Here is a 21238-nt window from a genome sequence, read left to right on the forward strand (position 1 = left end):
TTAGCTGACGGGACACGTCTATACACCGTAGCGCATTCCCAAAAGGCAATATAAGCTATAGTGTAGAGAGGCGGGCCACAGGTATGTCTCTCGCAGGCATCACTTGATGGATGAATTAAATCAAGTTGGCAAGTTTGCGTGTTTTATATTATACCTGCTCCTCTATACGAATTGTTTCCTTTTGGACATCTTTGTTTCCTAAAAATACAACTCAAGCCTTTCTTGGCCCAAATTGTTGCTCTTTATTATTCAGTTTAGTGATGGCTACGCCAACTAGGGTAGTATACTATAGTTGGCATATTATCGAATAAGGTGGTATGGTCGTAAGGTATCGTTATACTTCATAAACTCATTCTAGATGTCAACTAGCCCTTTCATAGCAGCGAAACAGGTACCGGTATATATTCTAAAAACAGAACTTGGGATATTAGACTTGTAGATGGCTATTACACAGTAGGAGGTAACCTATATTTATTGGGCTTGAGTTGAAGCACGTACGCACACAAAACTTGTATAACGTCCCTGTGTGTCCATGTGGCGTTCGACAAAAAACTTGAGATTCAAAAAGTCGATTTCAGCACACACAAAAAAAACACTCGTGAAACATCTGGTTTCGTCGACGAGGAAACTGAACCTTTTTTCTGATGCAATTTCTTTTTCAACGTGTGAAAAACCTTGCCCAACTTACACGCTTCGTTGAAAACATTTTTTTTTAAATATATTTTAGTTAAGAAAAATTATTCATTTAATGATAATTTCAGTGTGAAAATTAAATAGGGCCTAATACGGATGGTTTTCCTTTGTTTCATACTATTAACCAATTCAAGTCGCTTACGTAGTTGGTTAAGAAACTTCAATGGAAGGTATTATGGATGCGTCATGGTCCATGGCCTAAGGGCTAGTTCTTGAAAATAAAAAAAAGCCGAGTCACGATGAAATTTTTATTTCATTTCCGATCAGTGACAGCTGTTTTTATCCGGGTTTCGCTCTATTTTATCATCTACCTGTTTAAACTGCTTTCTTGGTTTAGAAAAATCTTTGTTACGTGACGAGATCAGATTTATTGCAAGTTATGTAATATTTTTCCAAAGAAAACGTTCAGAGGTAACAATCTGCTAAAGAATTCTTTCCCTACGAAAAATGACTGGCTAATCGCTTGAAGATTGAAAACAAATTTTTTAAAACCCAGAAATGACCCAGTTACTTAAAGGGTAAATTTGTATACCATTCAGGTCGGAATACTAGGTAGTGAAGAATCCAATCATGGGAAAACGGAACAAGGAAAAGAGAAATCCACTCCGGATGTAAACAGACCAAAAGGAGTATTTTGGACAGCAGTGTGGGGTGACTAACGGTAAAAGAAAGCAAGTTTTACCAGAAACACTCCTTAAACTGGCCAGACACACGCCGTTTCCCGGTACCTTGATATTTTCTGTACATTTTGATATCCTTAACATGGCTTTATTTTCAATTCTTGTTTGACTACAAATGCACGCTGGCAATCTGAATACTTGCAAAATAAAACAACATTGTGATTACATGCAAAAAATGTTAAAATTCTCGATCGCTTCGTAGCTTCCTGATATGTTGTTTACAGGGGGTATGAAGTGTATGCGGATGTGGCCGAGTGGTTAAGGCGACTGACTCGAAATCAGTTTCCATCTTGGAGCACAGGTTCGAATCCTGTCATCCGCGATCAACATTTTTTCAACTTTTTCTTGATTTTAAAAGATTTGTAAGAATTTATGAAAGTGCAGATTTTCGTAAGGTGTTAGCAGAGTTTTTTCTAGCAAAAATATGTAAACTTTGACCGAAATAAAAATTATAACAGTAGATATCTGCCATATGACCCTTTTTTTATACAGTTGATTGATTGTGATGGCTGAAGGGGATTTTGTGCACGATATATATTAATTTCAAATTTGAAGCGCTCTTGTAATTAGAGTTTTCAAATGTAGGCTATTGAATAAGACAAGCGCAAAAAACATAACATTGTACTGCTTCCCCGTTTTCTACTCCTCCCCTTCCAGCAGTAAGTTTTTGTTCATGAATCGAATTATTTTTCGATTAGAGTATTTTCATGAGCATGATCTCATAATACCGGTTTTCTTCAAAGCGATCATTATATTCGCGCTGATTAAATCAAGATCAATTCTTCATTAATTAGAAGTGCTAAAGCCATTGGCAATGGCACAGTTTTTGATAAGACGTGAAAAAAAACAAAAAACAAAACAAAGTATCAATATTTGAAGGAAAAAGAAATTGTAATATTAAAATTATTTTCATTAAGTTACAAAATGACTCGGCATAGCAAGGAATTATTATTGATTTTTAGCACGATACGATTCGATGGCCTTGTAAACTTGATTAGCCACCATGTTGAGCTTTTGACTGTCCATTTTAAAGCCCATTTCATCGGCGCGCCCCTTGACAGAATGGAATCCAGTAAGGATGGTTTTGAAGAATCCCAGTCCGGAAAACAAGGAGACGATCCAAACGGCCACGGCGAGTCCTAGAATTCCAGCAATGCCCCAGAATACGACTCCGGTGTCGACAATAGCGAAATTTCCCGAAGTTTTGAGTTGGTAATCGTTGCCAGGGTGGAAGACAGCTGGGAAGCCGGGTTGTGTACGGAAAATGGGCTCGTTATTACTTTCGAGAACGTTTACTGTCATAAGTGGCTCCTCTTGTTGTTGCTGTCTGCCGGTTCTGCTATTCGTTACTCCGGCAGTTGTCGTAATCATATTCCGACCAGATGAGGCGGCGACTGCGGTAGGAGAGCCTATGGCTGCAATTGCCGCTCCATGTGTCATTGAAATTGCCAAAACCAAGCTGAGAACAGTGGTCAAAATAAATTCCATTCTATTATTGAATGAAAAACAGAGAAAATTAGCCGTCGTTATAATTCATGTCTTTATATTGACTATATCATTTTTACTGGTAATAATATGCATACGATCTAGAATTTGAAATGCAGCAATTCAAAGTCTTCTTTTAGAAATTAAATTACAATTCAATTAGACCTTACTTTGAATGTTGGAGAGTTTGAGAGATCGGAGAGTAATAGGAAGCTGTTGAAGCTGGATGTGATAGATGAGTTTGTGATGTAGAATGAAGCAGTGTGACTGCCTTTTATTTGAAACTGAACTCGGATCGACCTTAGGTCAATTCCACAACCAATAGGGATCCAAGACAGTTTTTTTTTTTTTTTTTTTTTTTAATATGAGAATCGCCTCATTAGCCCACTCGTATCCGCTTTTCTCTTTCTGTTGCCATTTTTGTGTGTCGTCTGTGCGATTTATCCGAATCACATGGGATGCAAAATAAAATCAAGATTAGTTCATTGGGTCGACTGGACGTTTAGTCTCGAGATTTGACCCTACTGACCCACTTCGTTAACAATGAGACCTCGAATCTAGTTCTACTGTATAAAATTGGGAAATATGAAACTCTTTGAATCCATTGGGACGTGTCCTAAGTCGTCTTGCTCCAGACGACTCCAGACTACTGCGCTAATTCTTTGGGCAACATTATACTAAACTGTACGACGCCATTAAAATTAGTGAATTTAAACTTGAGTTAAAATGACTAAAATAATAGCAGCAAAGGCTCTCTAAATAGAAAGTAGATTCAATTTTATCGTTCATTTTGAACAGCTGTTGGTTCTTCCGCCCTGAAAGATTTCGACATCGTGTGCAGATGTTCGGGTATTTTTTTAAGCCTTTGCTGTATCCTATAAACAAAAAATGATGGGTGTTTAATGTTTCCAGATCCAGGTTTAGAAAGCAACTCTCACAAAAGAAAAAAACTATGCAAGCTCACCGAGTCATTGTGAATCTAATGCTGTTGAGGAAACTTTTTCCCACACTTGGATTTTATATTGTCACCGTTATGTACTTGTGAAAAGCGACTCATACCGAGCGACTAGCTGTCACATGGTGACCGCGTTTCTTTTGTAATGTGCTGGACGACTACGATGGCCATAGATTCTGCACGAATCGCCTACTAACAATAGTAATGGAATAAAAGGATTCAACCTTATTTCCCTCGCACGGTCTATTTTTATTTTCCCGAAAAGCGCAATATTCCACAGCCGGAGAGTGGCACTTGTCTATCAAAAAAGCTACTCGGTGTATATCCTGTTGTAGAATCCGCCAAGAAATTTTTTTTTTCACAAGGAAAGACAAAAAAGACATTTTTATTTTGTTACCGCAAGCATATAGCTAGTTTGTCTAACAGACTAATTACTAAAGTATGCAACTGGGCGATTACCAGTATGTTTCGGTGAGTTAAACTGTCTGTCGTTTAATGCTAGAGTGGCCTTGCTTCAATTAGTTAGTAAATAATTCATACGTTTTAGGTATCAACTTTAGCTTGGCGTCGTCAGTTCCTGTGATGAAGTTGGGACATTCTCCCATTCGCTACATCATCTATGAAGAACTATGTGGTTAATGCAATACTTTGCATTGTAATCACCCACAAGGAATTTTAGCGAGTTCTGCCAATGTCGGCAAGTCCAGTTAATAACCAACGGAGTCCGACATGGTTTACTTGAACCGGTTTAGAGGCTTCCAGCATATATTTTTAAATATATATATTTCTTGGCTATTTCTTATTTATTTTTTTTTTTATTTTCATTTATGGCTGGATTTTGTTGTCTTTTTTTTTAATTTTGCAGATATTACTATAGAAGGGTCGTCGTAGCAACGTATTCTAGTAGAACAAGTTTCAATGCAGGACTACCAAATAATAATATAAACATTCTTTTTTCTTTCATAACTGCCACTATAGATTTTTTCAAAATGACTCAACCAGAGGGAAAAGTCTGATAGCAGCGTTGGAAAACATTCAATTCACGAAGAAAGAGCTGCTAGTCATTTCAAAACCTGTTCAAAATTTACCAATATCTCAGCTGTGCCAGAAATAACAAAAAGTCAAGATAAAAATATCCATAAGAAGAATCAGGACTGATGGCCGACGGAACGCTGCTGTCCTACGGGGTAAATACAAACGGCATGTTACAGAAATCTAAGATTAATAATAATCATACAGATTGCTTCGGTTCTATGATCAGAATACCGGAATCTGGGTTAACTCAAAATCGCATTACATATTTAAGTAAAACCTTGTAAAATTGTTGCCTTAAAGCTTATATCTAGTCAAGCAATGTAACCATAATGATGTTGAATAAGTGTACAAGAACCGTTGATCGGTCGGTGGAAAATGCGGCGGAAGTAAGAATTGCTAACTGCGATTTTCACACGGTGCAATTTTTTAAATTACCGAAAGGAGAGCGTCGTAATAAGTATAGCATTCCAGATTTGAACGTGAACAAATTCAAAAGCGCTGTTCGACAAAGGAGTTATTTTTGAAGCAAAAGAATGAGATGAATATGCATTATATGCAGGGTCTTATAAGAATCGTTTCCCCTGCAATATCCAAGGGAAAAGATTCTTGTGAAAATAAGAATCAGTTCTAAATGTTTAAAAATTTTTCTGTACTTCAGTCTAATCAATTCGATGGCGACGCATATGGAAATTTAAAGAAAAAAAAGGGTTAAGGATAACGTGACAAACAAATTTCTATTTTTCATTCGGTTCATGTCACCTACCTAAAAAACCTCGTTCATTTTTTGTTTCTCCAGACGAACTACTGATAAACCTGTAAGCGTGCGACGCTGTTTGATCAGTACAACATTCTCTTGAACTATTCAAACCGGTTTGCCAAGAAAACTATTGACCCAAGTTGACCTACTTTCTTCGTACAACATATCAAAAGACGCAGCAAAAAAAGGGGGGGGGGAGAAGTATCCAGCAGTCTGTAAAGTCGTCGTTCAAGCGTAAATAAGGAAACAAGAACCTGTTCAATATTTGTTTCATCGCTTTCGGGAGATCTTGTCGTGGTATGTACATCTAGCACAGACTTGGCATCTAATATTTCCTTCTACTTTTTTTGTCTGATTTTTTTCAAAAGAAAATGTACACTCACGAAAAATTCTTATTCGAAATCATATTTTTTAAAAATCCAATATCAATTATCCATAACACAGGGATTTTTTTTTTCTTACACGCACCAGCGGAAGAGTAATTCGAGGTATATTATATGCAGTAATTTTTTTTTTGTAATCTCCGGAGAGAATGAGGTGAATGAACGACCTTTCATTCACCTTGATATACGTTATACCGCCGTTTATGCACCCGTAACTACTGTTATACATGAAGGTTACAAGTAGCGCCAATAGTGTTGATCCGTTATCCAATTTTCCATTGAATATTCGCGAGCTAAACACTTCTCTTTTATCAAAATTATAAATAATTGGCGCAGCGAATATTATTCGACGTACAGGCCTTACCTAATTAAGTAATTATGGGCCTAGTTGCCAAGTTTCGCCTGCTATAAATATAAAGTCACCGATGGGCATAGAGCTGAAGGCCAACATCTCACATTCTCATCATTCACACGATGCGTTCCAGTCATTTAGTGTCAAGTCAACTGTGTTTGGTGCTGGTGCTTTTTACGGCCGTTGCATCATCTAAACGTGAACTAGTAGAAAATGTAATCTCCAGTCAGCCGGAAGTGGCCGGGAGACTTTCTCCTGCTGTCCAAATCGGCACGTCACTGTGGTCCAGTCGTCAGCAGCCGACGCGTCTAGTCGGTGTCGTTGAACCGGGACGATTGCTCAACATTTTCTTGGGTATCATCTTGATAATGGGATTCGCCGTTTTGAATTCCTTTTTGTACATCGCCATCGGAATTACCGGCTCTTTGCCACCAAGGTTCGCAAGACCTAAACGGGGTCGACCACCTCGGGACGTCAATGATGTGCCGCAATTTTCTCAACACATTTTTCACGCCCTTCACGCAAACCAACAGCGGTACGGCATGGTACCACCATAATGGTACACTCCTATCCAGTAATGCACCGTGTGTACATGTACATCATTACGTGTAGTACCATAAAAAATGTTTTCTGCATAATTAACTTTTCCAACGACAACTCGTTTTCAAATAAGGGAACAAAATACAGCTTTTTATTTTTCTGTTGATGGAAATGGTCGATCAACGACCTTCCGACAAATAAAACAAGGCATCCGTTAATAATAAAATTATGGTCATTAAATTAGGGTTAAAAAAAATTGTAATTTCTGGAAACGACTCGCGTCCCGCTGTGTCTCTATTCCTGCTGGGGGTTGGAACAGGGGAATTGTTTCTTGCAGTCATCCTTGTAGGTGGCTGCCTCCTTAAAGGCGCGCAAAGTACCTTGCCAGCTATTGGGAACCCAACGGTCCAGAACCCTGTAGGGCATTAACAATGGACAAAAAAAGAAAGAAAAAAGATTTAAGTACACAATTCTTTTGAAGGTATACACGTGGATGACCCTAATTTTCATTGTTCCGGATCTTTAAAAAAAGCATTCTAGTCTAAGAATAGACTAAAACCTTTTTTTTTTAAATACAAATATAATTAAAAGTATTGTTTTTAAAAATGAATGTCTTACATCAAAACAATCTCCTTGCCGGTAACATCGGCTACGTAGTTTCCGGCTTTGCAGGCCGAATAGCGGAGACAGTCTTGGTCGCCCAAGGCAGCTCCGACTACAGTCGACATAACCTCGGGAGTGACATAATCGTAGACGGAAGTAGTTTTGTTAACCATCTTCTCAGGCTCTGTAGGCATGCCGGAATCTTCACCTGTTTGTAGAAACACACCAGAATGAAAAAGAAAAACAAAACCGGTAATAAAATATGTGCCATAAATGAGCCTGTTCGAAATGCTTTTCCTCCCAACAAGATAAATATTCAAATAATGATGGGCACGAATTTGACGCAAGATTGATTCACCTGAATGAATTCAAATGCGTTTTATATCGTACCTGTTTTGCCAGCTAACGGTACAGCCTCGACTGACAGGAGAAGGACCAAGAGAATCCAAACGCAGGAGATGATAGCCAACAGTCCGAAACCTCTCATCTAAATATTGAAAAGATATATTAAAACAAAAAAATAATGAATAAATTTCGACTCTTTTCTTGGGAAAGAGCGTATAAGAAAAAATAACTAACGATTGCGGGTTTGCTGTCTGATTGCTGTTGAAAAAAAGTTGAATTGACGAACGAAATCCAGTGGCGTGTGTGCGACCGGCAGACGAGTTTGGAGACGACTGACGCACTTAGCTCGCTTCCAAATCGCCAAATGCTGGAGCTCTTTCTTTTTAAAAGGTAGGCGGCCAACCGCAGAGCGCCTGGCGCAGCCCAAGTCGCTTTCACCTCGATGCGCTGCTGACCTGATTTCCCTTCCTGTTGTCGGCCAACACATTTATTCTGCCTCTTCTTCAAGTCGGACATTTTACCCTCGTATCCAATGGGGAAACACGGTTTTTTCATTCCAGAAGAATCGTGGGGCCATCACAAATTCATTTCGTCATATCCGTATACGCCCGCCTGACTGCCTGCCTGCCTGCCTCCTCTCCTTTTCTCTATACGTACATCAGACGAAAGAGAAAATAAAAACACACAAAATGGAAAGTATAGAGTGAAAATAGAGTAAGGCCTACTATATGTGTTAGCTGCTGCACACACCAGGACCAGGATGTGTAGCTTGGAAATCTTGCGAGTTTTCTAAACGCGTGGGTTATCATCCAACTGGTCACTGGGTAATTTTTTGTTTCGGTTTTCTTTTCTTTCTAGGTCAACTCTATTGTAGCAGCGGGGTTGCTCTTTGTTGTAGTATTCCCCCATCACATGTTAAACTATAGTAGCTAAATCGACTTTTTGTTTTTTTTTAAACATCAATCGAGCTTGAGTGTATAGGAATCTATCATAAATTTCGTTCGTGTACCGGTTCACGAGGCAACGTTAACAGATAAATAACCTAACGGATTTCGATATCAAATGGGCTTTCAGAGCATGACGACGATCATCTGCGCATATCAAAACCACCAGGAAACGAACGATAGAAAAAGTGTTTATTTTTTGTTTTCCCTTGTGAAATCCGGAAGACTTTTCAAAAGTCAACGTCGGAATATTGAAGATAGCCTATATGCACTCACAATGCTGTGACCTGCATAAATTGAATGTGTGATGAAATCTTTTCTGTCCAAAAGAGATCACAAAATGTAATCAATTTTCATGTTTTATATAATCTATTTCAAAGATATTTCATCGAATTTGACTGTCATGATATGAACGTTGTTCTACGTGTCTTCCATTGTCTTTTTCTTTATCAAGCTATAGCTTTTCTTTTCTTTTGTTTATCGTTATTATTTCCTTTATGTGTGCCGATGGGAAATAGCGGTTAGGAAAAACGTGCGTGTTTGCATATTTTCAAGGTTATTGACTCCAATTCTCTCGTTGTGCAATTTCTTTTTTTCTTTCTCCTTTCTTTGTGCCGTTTTTATAGGGCAACGGGTCGGCTAGTTCTCTTAGCGGGGTGCGACGGTACCTGCGTGTTCCGGGGGGAAAAAAACCTCCGACTGGTTTTCCGATGACTCAATTCATGGCCAGCATATAGCTCACGGACATAACCATCCATCAGCATAATTAATTTATTTTTTGCGAAAATGCCGTTTCCGTCTAACTGTTGTCGTTGAAAACTAATAATTTTATGCAGGACGAATAAAAATATAGTAGGTTTATCAAACGGTGCCAAATACGCAACAGCTGCGTATACGTAATCTGAATTAAAACTGATGAAGCGTGTAGCCCTATTCTTGATTTTTGACAGGAGGACTATATAACATGTTGGGACACTTTTGAGTAGCACGACACAATTCATTTTTGGGAAATTCGGTAGTTATCAGAAGAATTCTTTCCCGTTAGAAATACCCGCCTGCCAGCAAATAGAATCAGGTTGCGGGGAAAATCATCAGTTAACAGTGAGATAAAACATGACCAAATTAGTCATAAACGCGTTAGCACCGACTCGGCAAAACTAATGTTTTTTTAAAAATCATGTTGGACTTATTAGGCAAGTGTGATGGTTGAAAGATAAGAAGAGCTCGGTATAACCGGACTCTGCTCGAATAACTGTTGCCAAATTTCACGCACAAAAACGGAGAGCAACACCGGCAGCATTTTAAAACACGAATTTATTTAAGAATTGCCCCTATGGACGACCATGGTAAAATGGTTCATTTCGTCTATTTCACATTTGAATTTGAAACAAGTCGTGATTATCAAACCGTGTCGCGTGCTGTTTTATTTCTTACAATGTATATAGCAAAAGTACCTGTTGGCAAATCCGCTCAGAATAAAAAAAACTTCCACCTCTTGCAGCTAGATATTATGCAATCCATCATTATGCGATTGCCAACCAAATATAAACACGTTCTATGAATTTATTCATCAACTTCCTCTAAGCCCAGATTAAATTTTTTTTTTTGGGGGGGGGGGGGGGGGCTTTTATTATTAACCTACATTCCTCAATTAATTTTGCAGACTGCAAGTCTGCAACACAGTAAAGCAAAGGAGAATAAGATCGTCCGGTTTAACAGAATTTCTAGCCTTCAGTCTCGTGTTATCAAAGTCTTAATCAAACTTGCGGTTTTGATTTCTAATTATTGCTTTTGTTTTTACTTGAAAATAACTCACGCACAAGACAATTCTGAATAATAATAGAAATTGTGAAGCAGTCTAGTCTAGGAACATGTGGTCAAAAAACGATTTAAAATTGAAATAGGCAGAAACAGTGAGGGGGAGTAAAAATAAGAAATAACGGGAAATTTGTGATTACCTTTTTACCCTTAAACATTCAGACAAGATGAGAAAACGGGGTCAAAACTATCGCCTTTAGCTATTTTAAAAAAAACCTTGTTGACTTGGCTCTCCTTCCAAAACAAAAAAAATTCTACAAGATTTTTGAAAAACTTTGGACTTTTTCTTTGTCGATGACTAATAATCGCTCCCCTCTTCTTCACCCTCTGAATCCTCGAAGCACCTGTCCCAAACCTGCCCCCTACCCACACGAAAACAAGACAGCCCTTTACAGGCAATGTTAACAGGGAAAAACATCTTAATGGTTTCCAGGGTCATTTTGCAAGTGAATGAACCCCATTTATGACAAAAGTTAAGAACGCCTATCGATAGAATCGACAATTTCCTTGTCCTCACCGTCAAGCTTTGTGTTCCCTTTTCGTGGAAAACTGATCTCAGAAAGAAATCAATCTTTTCAAATCTCCAGCTTTTGTTATAACATAATGTCTTTCGAAGACAAAATTAATTGCATTCCCTATTTGCAAAAAAAAAAAAAAGAAGAAGAAGAAAGGAAACTGCAATGAAATGGAAAATTCTATATGGTCTCAAATAACTTGGAATATATTATCGATATCTGCAACGGGATCACTAAACCTTATAAGCAGATTATCTTTTCCCAGTTAGTGTTGGTGCGGGGATTTCCTACTTTTGCAGGTGGGAATAATGCCATTTGTCCACTACAAAAAATAAAATGTTATTTCCACATGCTTAGAAAACAATTACGCCATTTGAGTATACCTTCGTTTTCGATAATGGGTCCATCTGACAGTTCCGGACACTTCTTAACAATTTCCTGTGCTTCGGAAATAGAAACTTTGCACGGAGCACCCTCGGCACTTACGCAGGTACTGCAAAAATAAAAAAAAAAATTCATTGGCAAAAGAAAATCAATTGATTTTTCAATTAAGCGTTCTTACCTATTAACCCCATGACAGTCAACTTGACCGGCAACCATCTTCTTCCAATGTTCGTGAGTCTCTTCAATCACTTCTAAAGCAAATTCACGCGGCTTAGCCTCTCCATTGAACGCAAACTCGTTAGGGGGTTTTCCGTCAGGGATCTTGTAAATACGGAACCACTCTAAATAATAATAGCGATCAGCCCATGGTTGTAAATCGTAGGAAAATTATTCAATAGTACCAACAGTGGCGTTCATAAAACCAGGCATATGTTTCTCAACGTCTTCGATGTCTACAAAAACATACATTTAAAAATTGAATCCTTAAGTGTGTTAAATAATTTTCTCGGCTTACTGTTCAGCTGAGAAGCCAAAGGATCATTAACGTCAATTGCCATGACCTTCCAATCCGTTTCACCTGTACCCGTTAAAAGAATAAAATTAAATAAGCTGACAATAACGTAAAAGTCGCGTACCTTCATCAATCAATGCAATAGTTCCCAAAACTTTGACTTGAATGACGTCTCCTCGTTTAGCAACCCTGTGTCCAATTTCGCAGACGTCAATAGGATCATTGTCTCCCTTGCATCCAGTTCTTTCATCCACAATATTTGGATTTTCCCAAGTCTAAACACAATTCTCATTATTTTCTAGCCTTAATTACAGTATTACAGATGTGGCATACCTGAGGGAGTGCTCCATAGTTCCAGATGTAGCCATGATGGGGGAAACAGTTGGCAACAAACCTTAATTTTCCTTTCTTTACATCTTGTTTAATTGGATTAAGAGGCTCTTCCTTACATATCTGATATGGATGCAACAAATTGATAAGGTAAGCTATTTGAAATATGACAGGGGAAAACCAAGTTTACCTCCATTTTAGCATTTGTCCAGCGTGGTACTTCCACTACCATGTTGAAAACCTTCTGTTCATGATTGGCAAATAGAGGAATGTCATGGAAAGGGGAGATGGGTCCAAATTCATTTCCTAATAAGCAATAGGATGTTGTATACACTTTCAATTATACCTGACATGCAATCTAGCTCTTAGGACTGTTGTCATGACTACCCAACCTCTTGGATTTCAAACACAAACAAGGGTATTTGGGTTACAGGCCAAGATATGGTCAATGTGAACCATGTGAACCCAAGTACACATCAACATTATTTTAAATAAATTAAAAATCTAATAAATGAATATTCATGTAAACATTTACTCAAGCTTAAGCTTTGAACAAATTCTCACATTAATATAATTCTAAAATGTAATGTGTAGATCATTTATGAAAAATTCTAGAAAGTTCCAATCACTTAAATAGGCTATCTTGACCGAGATACACGAGAAAGTAATGTTAGATAATAATATATATGCAAACTCACGGAAATACACTCGGTGTTCCAAGGTGTTGGGAGCTCCTCTTTCTTCGATACGATACATATTTCGACGATGATTTGAAGTTAGATTTTGTGTAGCAAATGACGATTGGCACCTACGTGTGCTAATTAAAGCTGCTGGTGAACGACTCAGTCCGTTCGGACTCAGATGACGTGCAACAAGAGTAAGCCGGTTGAACGTTGATAACATTCTTTTTTCGTCCGCCATGCAAAATGCAGCGTTGCTTCTTGTTTCTTATCATCGTCTTGTTTATCTAATTTATATTGAGGCTCAAATCTACTTAAAAAAGTAACGAACAAATATTTTAGTTGTTTTGTGATAAAGAATAACTGTCAACGTTAAAAATAAAAATAATAAAACCTTATTTAAATTTAAATTCAAGTTTTTACTAACATCTGCCCTACTCGGTCGCTAGAGGGATCTCATCTCAAATAAAATAATAACATGTGACGACGTAAGGCAAGGCTAGTCTGCTTCCCCGGCTCATATAAATCTCGAGTCACAACACGAATTCATTCTTTTTAAGCCCGGAGATCGTCGCGAATAGCAGTCTTCATTCAAATTTTTAAAACACCTTTTCTAACAATCAAATATTGCGACTAAATCGTTTCTTTCCTCTCTATCGTAAATATTATTATGTTTACTATCTGTATAAAATCCTTTAATAATTAGATTATTTTGTATTACAGGCATTCAGGAAACCTTAGTTGAGAAAAACCAAAATGAGCCAAAGTGTTAACAAAGAAGAAATGGTCAAGAAGTTAAATGAGACTCTGGATGTTGCTGATCCAGAAATCTTTGAATTAATCATCAAAGAAAAAAATCGCCAGAGCAAAGGCCTTGAAATGATTGCCTCAGAAAATTTTACATCCAAAGCAGTCTTGCAAGCACTTAGTAGCTGTTTACATAACAAATATTCAGAGGGATTGCCAGGAACAAGGTGATTTGTTCATCCCTAAATCTGTAACTTATTTGTTTTCATTTTTTGAACCCTCTACAGATATTATGGTGGCAATGAATTCATTGACCAGATTGAAATTATGTGCCAAAAAAGGTGCTTGGAAGCCTATGGCCTGGATGCAGCTCAGTGGGGTGTTAATGTTCAGCCTTATTCTGGATCACCTGCCAATTTTGCTGTCTACACTGGAATTGTAGAGCCTCATGGTCGCATTATGGGTATATCATATCACACTTTAGTAATTGTGTGATTTGCAAAGAATTTAACTTGAAAATTTTTTTTTATTAGGTTTGGATCTACCTGATGGTGGGCATCTCACACATGGTTTTTTTACTGCAACCAAAAAGATATCTGCCACCTCAATCTTTTTTGAATCAATGCCTTATAAATCTAACCCTAAAACAGGTTTAATAGACTATGAGCAGCTAGCTGTCACTGCTAGGTTATTTAAGCCTAAACTGATCATTGCTGGTAATTAATTATTACTTTTCCTATTCCAGTACGCAATTTGAAAATGTTTCGTATTTTAGGAATCAGTTGTTACTCGCGTAATTTGGATTACGCCAAATTTCGTGCAATTGCTGATGACGTCGGTGCCTATTTGATGGCTGACATGGCTCATGTAAGTGGTCTGGTGGCTGCAGGTGTAGCCCCTTCGCCATTCCCGTATTGTGATATTGTAACAACGACAACTCACAAAACGCTCCGTGGACCAAGAGCTGGAGTAATATTTTTCCGGCGAGGTCCAACCAGTGCTCCTGGCGTTTCTTACGATTTTGAAAATCGTATCAATCAAGCTGTTTTCCCTGGTCTCCAAGGTGGGCCGCATAATCATGCGATTGCTGCCATTGCCATTGCTATGAAGCATGCTAAAACGGAAGAGTTTAAATCCTATCAAGAACAGGTATTTTCATTGTTGAAAATTAAAAAAAAAAAAAAATCCCTCTTTCATAGTTATTCGAAACATTCTCTTTGTTTTCGGTAGGTAGTAAAAAATGCGCAAGAACTTTGCCGGGGACTGCAGGAGCATGGCTATAAGATTGTTACTGACGGTACAGACAACCATTTGATTTTGGTTGATTTGCGTAGTGTCGGACTGACTGGTTCTAAGGGTGAGAAAATTTTGGAGGAAATTGGAATTGCTTGCAACAAAAATACGGGTAAGTTCTTTGTGCCGTGTACGTAGTGAATTTGTTAGTAGGACTTTTCGAACAATCGATGTTAAGAATTATATTTTTCCCTAACAGTTCCTGGCGATAAAAGTGCTTTAAACCCGAGTGGAATTCGCCTGGGAACACCTGCACTTACAACTCGTGGGCTTCTTGAAGCAGATATCAAGCAGGTGGTTGAATTTATTAATAAGGGGTTGCAATTAGCTTTGGAAGTATCCGCAATTTCTGGTCCTAAACTTGTTGATTTTAAGCGTGTTTTGGTTGAAGATTCAAATGTGAGTACCAAGGTCGTGCAACTGAGAACTGAAGTTGAATCTTTTGCGCTTAATTTCCCTATGCCTGGTTATGAATTTTAATTAAGCTTTGCAAAGCATATTTACTTCACTTTTTGTTCTATCTCTTTGTTGGGCATCAGAAATAAATAAACATTACATATTCTGTAATTATTATCCCTCAAATATCCGACAACACTTGACATTGTAATAACAACATAGAACCTCAATCCAGGTCTGAAGCATGAAGATTTGACCTTGCAGTATTATCTTCAGAATCAGAGTCATCCAAACTTCCTATCAGTGACTGAATAAGATTTCCTAATAATAAGAAAATATAATTTGTTAAATGAAATGAATCAGACATATAAATTGCCTTATTACCAAACATCCCTTGGTTGGGCATCCCTCTGGGAGGAGGCAACCCAAAATAAATCTACATTGTGATGCACCACATTAGAATATAAAATATTATTGGAGATATTCTAATTTGTATTACCTGTCCGATTCTGTCGAGATAATCTTTGTAGGAAGGATCGCGTTTAAGGCTCGGTTGGTAATACTCACAAAGTATTGCATAGGATGATATCTTAGTGCTATATCAGCATAAACAAGAGGTAAATAAATGGCCAAAATAGTCCTCCTAAAAGTTAAAACCATACCTTTGGATAGTAAGCAACAACATCCATGTGAAGTTAAGCAAAGGATACTTGAAAGGTGGCTCATTTTCCAGTAGAGGGTGACACTCCAAGTAATTATCAAAAAGAGAATTTGCAAAAGAAAGGTTCCTACATAAATAAATAATGGTTAGAATTTAAAATGTTAGTAAAAAAAATGAAATCGATGATTATACCTTATACAAAGAATTTGCAGAACTGCCTGTGTTACAAATAGATCAATTTCAGATGGATAACCAAGATCAACTTGGATTTCAACTAACATGGACCCCAAATTTTGCATATCATCTGATCTGATGAAGTGATATCTAGCCATATGATAGTTGGTTTCTGCAATGCAAAAATGATAATAGGCTACTTTTCTATGTTTTCAGTTGACTATAATTTACCTCTCCAATAAATATTTGCAACCATTTGATGAAGCTGGGGATGTCCTTCGAATTTCTTGGATTCTGGATTTTCACTCTGTGACCAGCTCAGTGCTGACATAAGAAAAGCTTGTCTTTCTGGTGCAGCTGCAGGTATTTTTGACATCATGTCAGCCAAGTTATTGATGATATCCTTTCTGACATTCATTTTTGCTTTTTGCAACACTTCCACATAGAGCTTAGCCAAATCTGCCCCACTTGAATGTTGTTGATGTTGAAACAATAACACTGAGCCGTCATACAAGAGTTTGAGTAGACTTTCGTATTTTTCTTGGCCCATGTACCTATATGCGGCAGTAATGAGATAAGAGCATTCAAAATATTTGTCTTCAAAAATTTTCAATTAATTGAAATTCAACCTGAAATACAGCGTCCGATACATTTGATGGGCCTCATAGTAATTCCCATCTTCGATGGATTTCCTTAATTTTTGTAATACTCTTTCGGCGCCAGGCCCGGCACGCACGATGCCTGCCATCTTTGTTTTATTATTTTTCGTTTATTCGTTTAGGAGCCAGAAATATACTAGATAGGAAACTACATACTGACAACAGACGCCACCTGAGGTGTAATCTTTAATTTAGAAACTTCGTTTACATGGTTTCTGGGGTTTCTAATACAAAGTAACGACTAAAATTAACATTATGACATTATTGAACATGAACTTCACTTTTTCGATACTTAAAATTTCACATTTCAATATCAAACGTATGTATCTGACCTATCTGTAGGTTTTCAAAGCACTTTGTATAAAACCATACTAGGCACCATCAGATGGCGTTGAACATCAAGGTGTCGACACAGTTGAGAGACAGACTTGAAGTTCAGAGTGGTTTGAAACCAGTCTATATTTGTCTATATAAGCAGCATAGCCATATTCGTAAGAAATATTTAAAAAAACTAAATTACAACAAATTAAAGTTTTAAAATCACAGCAAAGGCTTTTTTTAATAATTGAATTTTTATTTCGTCACCACGCTTCATTTATCAAGATATGAAAAAGCTTTTTTTTTTAATTTAGCATCTCATCATGTCCATTAGAATAGCTGCTTCAAAGAAGAAGAAATCGCGTGTTTTCTAAGTGTGATTGGGGAAAAAAACCTAATTCAAACACTTATTTGTTTTAAAGTTTCTGTCTACTGGTTGTAGAAAAATCAATAAATTAAAAAATTGTGTTAGCGGACCACTTTCATCTCCATGATTCAATTTGGTACGTGCTAATTTATTTCCATATTCTTCATCTAATGGCGGCCATATAATTTTCATTTCATTGTCGTATTTATAGTTGTTAAATAGGATTTTTTGTGCCAAGGATGAGAGTGAAAGAAAAACCATACCCTCTAAATCATGGAGTTGAAGTTGCTTCAGTAGTGTCACCCAATAAAAGGCAGATTCAGCCCAAGGTCACAACAGGAATTGAAGTAGAACCACACAACCAAGTATTAGATCTTTCTAAACCTAGTGAAAAGGTAAATGGATTCACTGGAACAACAGAAACTGATGCCATTCATAGAAGACTTGGTAGTCTAGACGGGTAAACACAAGTTGCATGCACATTATTTTGGTCTGTATTGCATATTAATGTTTGCTTTGTTCTTTCATTTAGAGATGTTCAAAATTTAGCCAAATCTGTTGTGGATTTAATGGAGAATTCTTCTGCTGGAGGAAAAAGGAAGCGAAGTCCTGCTAAAGTTTCTCCACTAAAAAATGTGAAAGAACCTACATTTGCAGAACCTTGTCAACCAGTTGGTCAACCAAGTGCTGTTGATGAATCTTTTGTGAAAAAGGAGTTATTTCAGGATGTTTCCCCTATTGACCAAGAAGTGAAGAAAGAGACTCCAACTCAAATGGTTGTCAATGCTGAGCCTAAAGGGAAAAAGAAGAATGCCACCCAGCAAGGGAAAAAATCTTTGAAGAAAAGAAAAAATGTAAAAAAAAAATCTTTTGCCAAAGATGATGATGATTTCCAAATAGATCCCCGGCTTGGAGGGACAAAAATCAAACAATCTCTTAGCAACAAAGGAAAAGATAAAAAACTCAAATCTACTGACCAAGAACTTAAAAAAAATAAAACCGTTGAACAACGTTGCCCTTATATACATGTTGAAGGATCTTGGAATGTTCCTAATGTTGTAAAAATCGTGAATGGCCATGTTAAAGTAAGGCCATATCTATATAAATATTTAAAATTTCGTTCTTCATTCATATACTAATGTAATCAATCGGCCTTAGGAGGACGAAAACGACGGTAAAGCATCAACCAAACTGACCAAAGCAGCTCAATACATTGACGAAGAACATCGCAATAAAGTTGCGAAAGTTGGGTTTACAAGTACGTTATCAGATAGATACGACACACACAATCGCGATGCGACATGGGTTTGTGTGTTTTGTCAACTGTTCACCCACACACAATGCTTAGGCGATCTCTATGGCCCTTACTACATTAGTCAGGCAAGATTTTTAAAAGGTTTCAATTATCTACTGTCATTATATAATAATTTGAAATTATAGGTCCCTGCTGAACCAATTTGGTTTTCTAAACGGAATCCTGATTCTCTTAGCCATTGTGACTCTGGAACTGTTGCTGAACCCGATTCTTCCGTTCGTACAAATTTGAAGAAAACAAAGAAATCGCCTAAAAAGAAAAGCCTCGTAAAAGATGAAATAACAGTCCAAACGATGCCATCAGGTGAAGAATCATCTGCAAGGGTTACATCTGAAATCCCTGTTGGGATTTTCCCTCTTGATCCAACCGATGAGAAAGTAGAAGTATGGTTCCACGAAAGCTGTCTTATTTGGGCTCCTGGCGTTTGTTTGGTACCTCCTCGACTCGTCGGTCTTGATGAAGCTGTTTCAGACTCGCAACAAGTGGTAATAATTAGCAAATTTAAATTTATGAAGTTCATATTAATAACCCTTTTTCTTTTGGATTAAAAGATTTGTGAATATTGCAAAAAGAGAGGTGGACACATTTTCTGTCGCAGTAGAGGATGTGGGCTGAGGACGCATTTCCCTTGCGCCGTTACTCATGGGTGGCTACTGCAAGAAGAAACGTTTATGGCGCTGTGTCCAACTCATCTTGACCAAGTCGATGTTACTTAGTTTAATAAGAAAAGTATTGTTTTTCTGAACAAGCTTTTTTTTTTTCATTACTTCCCAAATTACAGGAATGGAGAAATGTACACAGAGACAAGAAAAATTTTCAAAAATATTGTCACTGTCAATTTCACCTCTCAATATTGTACAGTTTCAATAAACATGTCGTAATTTTGTCTAAAATTTATTTCTGACTTCTTCAATATCTGCAGCTGTAATAATGGAAATTTTTTGCACCTCCACAACCTTTTTCTCTGCACTTTCCTAAGGGTGGTAAAAAATATTCCTGGTTAAACAAATGGATTGCTATTTTTATATTACTGAAAGCTTTACTGAAGCTTCAATTATTACCAGTTTGTCCATAAATTGATGTACACTTGAAACCACTTTATCAGTAGTGATCATTGAGTAATCTTCATATTTGTTACCTACTTCACCTAAACACTGGACCATGTCTATGAAATTCCTTTATGCATCCAGTCAGTAAAAAATATTAGTTATTCTGCTAAAATTATGTTATTTCAAAAAGCTGCATACTTATGTTGATTATAATGTAGAGGTAAGACATTTGCAGTGAGAGGTACTTTGAAGCAGTGTCTCAAATCTTCTTTGTTTTGAACCACTGTTTCTAATGCACTTGCTGCCATCTCAACAAATTGCAGCCCAGCATCAACTAGACCATTTGATTCATTAAGTACTTCCTCATCAGGCAAACATTGTGACCGACAATCAAGCCATTCACGAAGGGATGAAAACAATGGGTCAGAATTTGTAAGAGTTACATGGCTGATTTTTGACCCACTAGTTGATGACTGGTCAGCAGCAGAGAACATTGTTGTTGTTGCTTCATATCCTGAATGATCATAGTTTATTGAAGCTCCAGCCAAAAAATTCTCTACTTTATCTAAATAAAAAGTCATTATTTTATCCTCGCCAGCGAATTTCAGAATGTTGATTTGAGCACAAGTTGGATGTGTGATCTACACCACAGCCTACTTCAATATTTCAACACATAAATTAAACTAGCGCTTCGAAATAAAAGCCTGTAGGCTTAAATTTAGGATGAAAAGTTACACCACGGTGCACGGTTACACTTTCAGCTTTGACATTTAAATGGGTAATGACATGGACTACTTAAGCTAGAGGACGGGTCTCTTCGTCAATTCCTATGTCGGCTACCATTTTTTTTTTGTTACTGAAATCAATAGAGCTTTAGAAATGAGCTATAGTTTATTAAATTATCCCTATGCGGCAAATATTTAATTTCGATGATATTCTAATTAGAAATTGACGGAGGTGCTCGTTGGTTGTCGCCGCCTAGCGGTGATTGTTGGTTGACCACTCTGTGATTCTCTGGTTTTGGTTTGGTTTGGTATGATTAGGTGCGTCTGCTATCTGTGATTCTCTGGTGATTCTCTGGATTCTGTTTTTTTCTTTCTAAAAACCATGGAAGAGTTTAGAATTCTTAGCGCTAGGTGGAGACAACCAACGAGCACCTATCCCGTTCCCCTCAAAATTTAAGCGCAAATATCTTTTTTTTTAATATCTTCACAAGAAAGGAGCTTTGGAGACTTAGAATAGCTTTTTA

General features: G+C 37.3%; 7 protein-coding genes and 1 non-coding gene across 8 annotated transcripts; 3 read left to right on the top strand and 5 right to left on the bottom strand.

Moving 5' to 3' along the window:
* Positions 1–1613: 1613 nt before the first annotated feature.
* Trnas-cga lies at positions 1614–1695 on the top strand. The gene has a single exon. It is a non-coding gene; the product is annotated as a tRNA-Ser (tRNA).
* Positions 1696–2245: 550 nt separating this feature from the next.
* On the bottom strand, positions 2246–3193 carry LOC124204367. Its single transcript, XM_046601417.1, has 2 exons — positions 3029–3193; positions 2246–2862 (listed from the first exon to the last, which is right to left on the bottom strand). Exon 2 carries the CDS (start codon positions 2859–2861, stop codon positions 2322–2324), a length of 540 nt encoding a protein of 179 aa, XP_046457373.1. The 5' UTR covers position 2862; positions 3029–3193; the 3' UTR covers positions 2246–2321.
* Positions 3194–7009: 3816 nt separating this feature from the next.
* Positions 7010–8359, bottom strand: LOC124204362. The gene is made up of 4 exons (XM_046601412.1): positions 8063–8359; positions 7874–7970; positions 7499–7691; positions 7010–7295 (listed from the first exon to the last, which is right to left on the bottom strand). The coding sequence occupies exons 1-4, from the start codon at positions 8342–8344 to the stop codon at positions 7175–7177; spliced, it is 693 nt and encodes a 230-aa protein (XP_046457368.1). The 5' UTR covers positions 8345–8359; the 3' UTR covers positions 7010–7174.
* Positions 8360–11288: 2929 nt separating this feature from the next.
* On the bottom strand, positions 11289–13255 carry LOC124204359 (inorganic pyrophosphatase-like). Its single transcript, XM_046601409.1, has 9 exons — positions 13029–13255; positions 12521–12636; positions 12334–12453; positions 12125–12275; positions 12004–12066; positions 11891–11941; positions 11668–11830; positions 11489–11598; positions 11289–11427 (listed from the first exon to the last, which is right to left on the bottom strand). The coding sequence occupies exons 1-9, from the start codon at positions 13249–13251 to the stop codon at positions 11393–11395; spliced, it is 1032 nt and encodes a 343-aa protein (XP_046457365.1). The 5' UTR covers positions 13252–13255; the 3' UTR covers positions 11289–11392.
* A 242-nt stretch (positions 13256–13497) lies between these two features.
* LOC124204356 (serine hydroxymethyltransferase-like) lies at positions 13498–15617 on the top strand. Its single transcript, XM_046601403.1, has 7 exons — positions 13498–13668; positions 13734–13984; positions 14045–14220; positions 14291–14473; positions 14533–14906; positions 14988–15162; positions 15250–15617. Exons 2-7 carry the CDS (start codon positions 13767–13769, stop codon positions 15528–15530), a joined length of 1407 nt encoding a protein of 468 aa, XP_046457359.1. The 5' UTR covers positions 13498–13668; positions 13734–13766; the 3' UTR covers positions 15531–15617.
* Positions 15597–17070, bottom strand: LOC124204360 (Golgi to ER traffic protein 4 homolog). The gene is made up of 7 exons (XM_046601410.1): positions 16911–17070; positions 16513–16835; positions 16300–16453; positions 16109–16234; positions 15946–16042; positions 15831–15882; positions 15597–15767 (listed from the first exon to the last, which is right to left on the bottom strand). The coding sequence occupies exons 1-7, from the start codon at positions 17027–17029 to the stop codon at positions 15673–15675; spliced, it is 966 nt and encodes a 321-aa protein (XP_046457366.1). The 5' UTR covers positions 17030–17070; the 3' UTR covers positions 15597–15672.
* A 333-nt stretch (positions 17071–17403) lies between these two features.
* On the top strand, positions 17404–19837 carry LOC124204354 (uncharacterized protein CG5098-like). Its single transcript, XM_046601402.1, has 6 exons — positions 17404–17761; positions 17837–18085; positions 18158–18710; positions 18784–19005; positions 19066–19425; positions 19492–19837. The coding sequence occupies exons 2-6, from the start codon at positions 17865–17867 to the stop codon at positions 19654–19656; spliced, it is 1521 nt and encodes a 506-aa protein (XP_046457358.1). The 5' UTR covers positions 17404–17761; positions 17837–17864; the 3' UTR covers positions 19657–19837.
* Positions 19676–20776, bottom strand: LOC124204365. Its single transcript, XM_046601415.1, has 3 exons — positions 20188–20776; positions 20002–20116; positions 19676–19914 (listed from the first exon to the last, which is right to left on the bottom strand). Exons 1-3 carry the CDS (start codon positions 20568–20570, stop codon positions 19828–19830), a joined length of 585 nt encoding a protein of 194 aa, XP_046457371.1. The 5' UTR covers positions 20571–20776; the 3' UTR covers positions 19676–19827.
* Between the last annotated feature and the right edge of the window lie 462 nt (positions 20777–21238).

Source organism: Daphnia pulex, chromosome 10 (assembly GCF_021134715.1).
Source record: "Daphnia pulex isolate KAP4 chromosome 10, ASM2113471v1".
Taxonomy (NCBI): Eukaryota; Metazoa; Arthropoda; class Branchiopoda; order Diplostraca; family Daphniidae; genus Daphnia; species Daphnia pulex.

Coding starts and splice junctions, on each gene's coding strand:
- LOC124204367 (XM_046601417.1), bottom strand. CDS start 2,861: ATGGAATTTATTTTGACCACTGTTCTCAGCTTGGTTTTGGCAATTTCA.
- LOC124204362 (XM_046601412.1), bottom strand. CDS start 8,344: ATGTCCGACTTGAAGAAGAGGCAGAATAAATGTGTTGGCCGACAACAG. Junction 7,971..8,062: donor CAGACAGCAAACCCGCAATC/GTTAGTTATTTT, acceptor TTCAATATTTAG/ATGAGAGGTTTCGGACTGTT. Junction 7,692..7,873: donor ACCGTTAGCTGGCAAAACAG/GTACGATATAAA, acceptor TTCTACAAACAG/GTGAAGATTCCGGCATGCCT.
- LOC124204359 (XM_046601409.1), bottom strand. CDS start 13,251: ATGGCGGACGAAAAAAGAATGTTATCAACGTTCAACCGGCTTACTCTT. Junction 12,637..13,028: donor GGAACACCGAGTGTATTTCC/GTGAGTTTGCAT, acceptor ATTGCTTATTAG/GAAATGAATTTGGACCCATC. Junction 11,942..12,003: donor TTTGGCTTCTCAGCTGAACA/GTAAGCCGAGAA, acceptor ATGTTTTTGTAG/ACATCGAAGACGTTGAGAAA.
- LOC124204356 (XM_046601403.1), top strand. CDS start 13,767: ATGAGCCAAAGTGTTAACAAAGAAGAAATGGTCAAGAAGTTAAATGAG. Junction 14,474..14,532: donor GCCTAAACTGATCATTGCTG/GTAATTAATTAT, acceptor TTCGTATTTTAG/GAATCAGTTGTTACTCGCGT. Junction 15,163..15,249: donor TGCTTGCAACAAAAATACGG/GTAAGTTCTTTG, acceptor TTTCCCTAACAG/TTCCTGGCGATAAAAGTGCT.
- LOC124204360 (XM_046601410.1), bottom strand. CDS start 17,029: ATGGCAGGCATCGTGCGTGCCGGGCCTGGCGCCGAAAGAGTATTACAA. Junction 16,235..16,299: donor CTGCAAATTCTTTGTATAAG/GTATAATCATCG, acceptor TTATTTATGTAG/GAACCTTTCTTTTGCAAATT. Junction 16,043..16,108: donor TTGTTGCTTACTATCCAAAG/GTATGGTTTTAA, acceptor ATGCTGATATAG/CACTAAGATATCATCCTATG.
- LOC124204354 (XM_046601402.1), top strand. CDS start 17,865: ATGAGAGTGAAAGAAAAACCATACCCTCTAAATCATGGAGTTGAAGTT. Junction 18,086..18,157: donor AGACTTGGTAGTCTAGACGG/GTAAACACAAGT, acceptor TCTTTCATTTAG/AGATGTTCAAAATTTAGCCA. Junction 18,711..18,783: donor TCGTGAATGGCCATGTTAAA/GTAAGGCCATAT, acceptor AATCGGCCTTAG/GAGGACGAAAACGACGGTAA.
- LOC124204365 (XM_046601415.1), bottom strand. CDS start 20,570: ATGACTTTTTATTTAGATAAAGTAGAGAATTTTTTGGCTGGAGCTTCA. Junction 20,117..20,187: donor CTACATTATAATCAACATAA/GTATGCAGCTTT, acceptor GGATGCATAAAG/GAATTTCATAGACATGGTCC. Junction 19,915..20,001: donor ATCAATTTATGGACAAACTG/GTAATAATTGAA, acceptor TACCACCCTTAG/GAAAGTGCAGAGAAAAAGGT.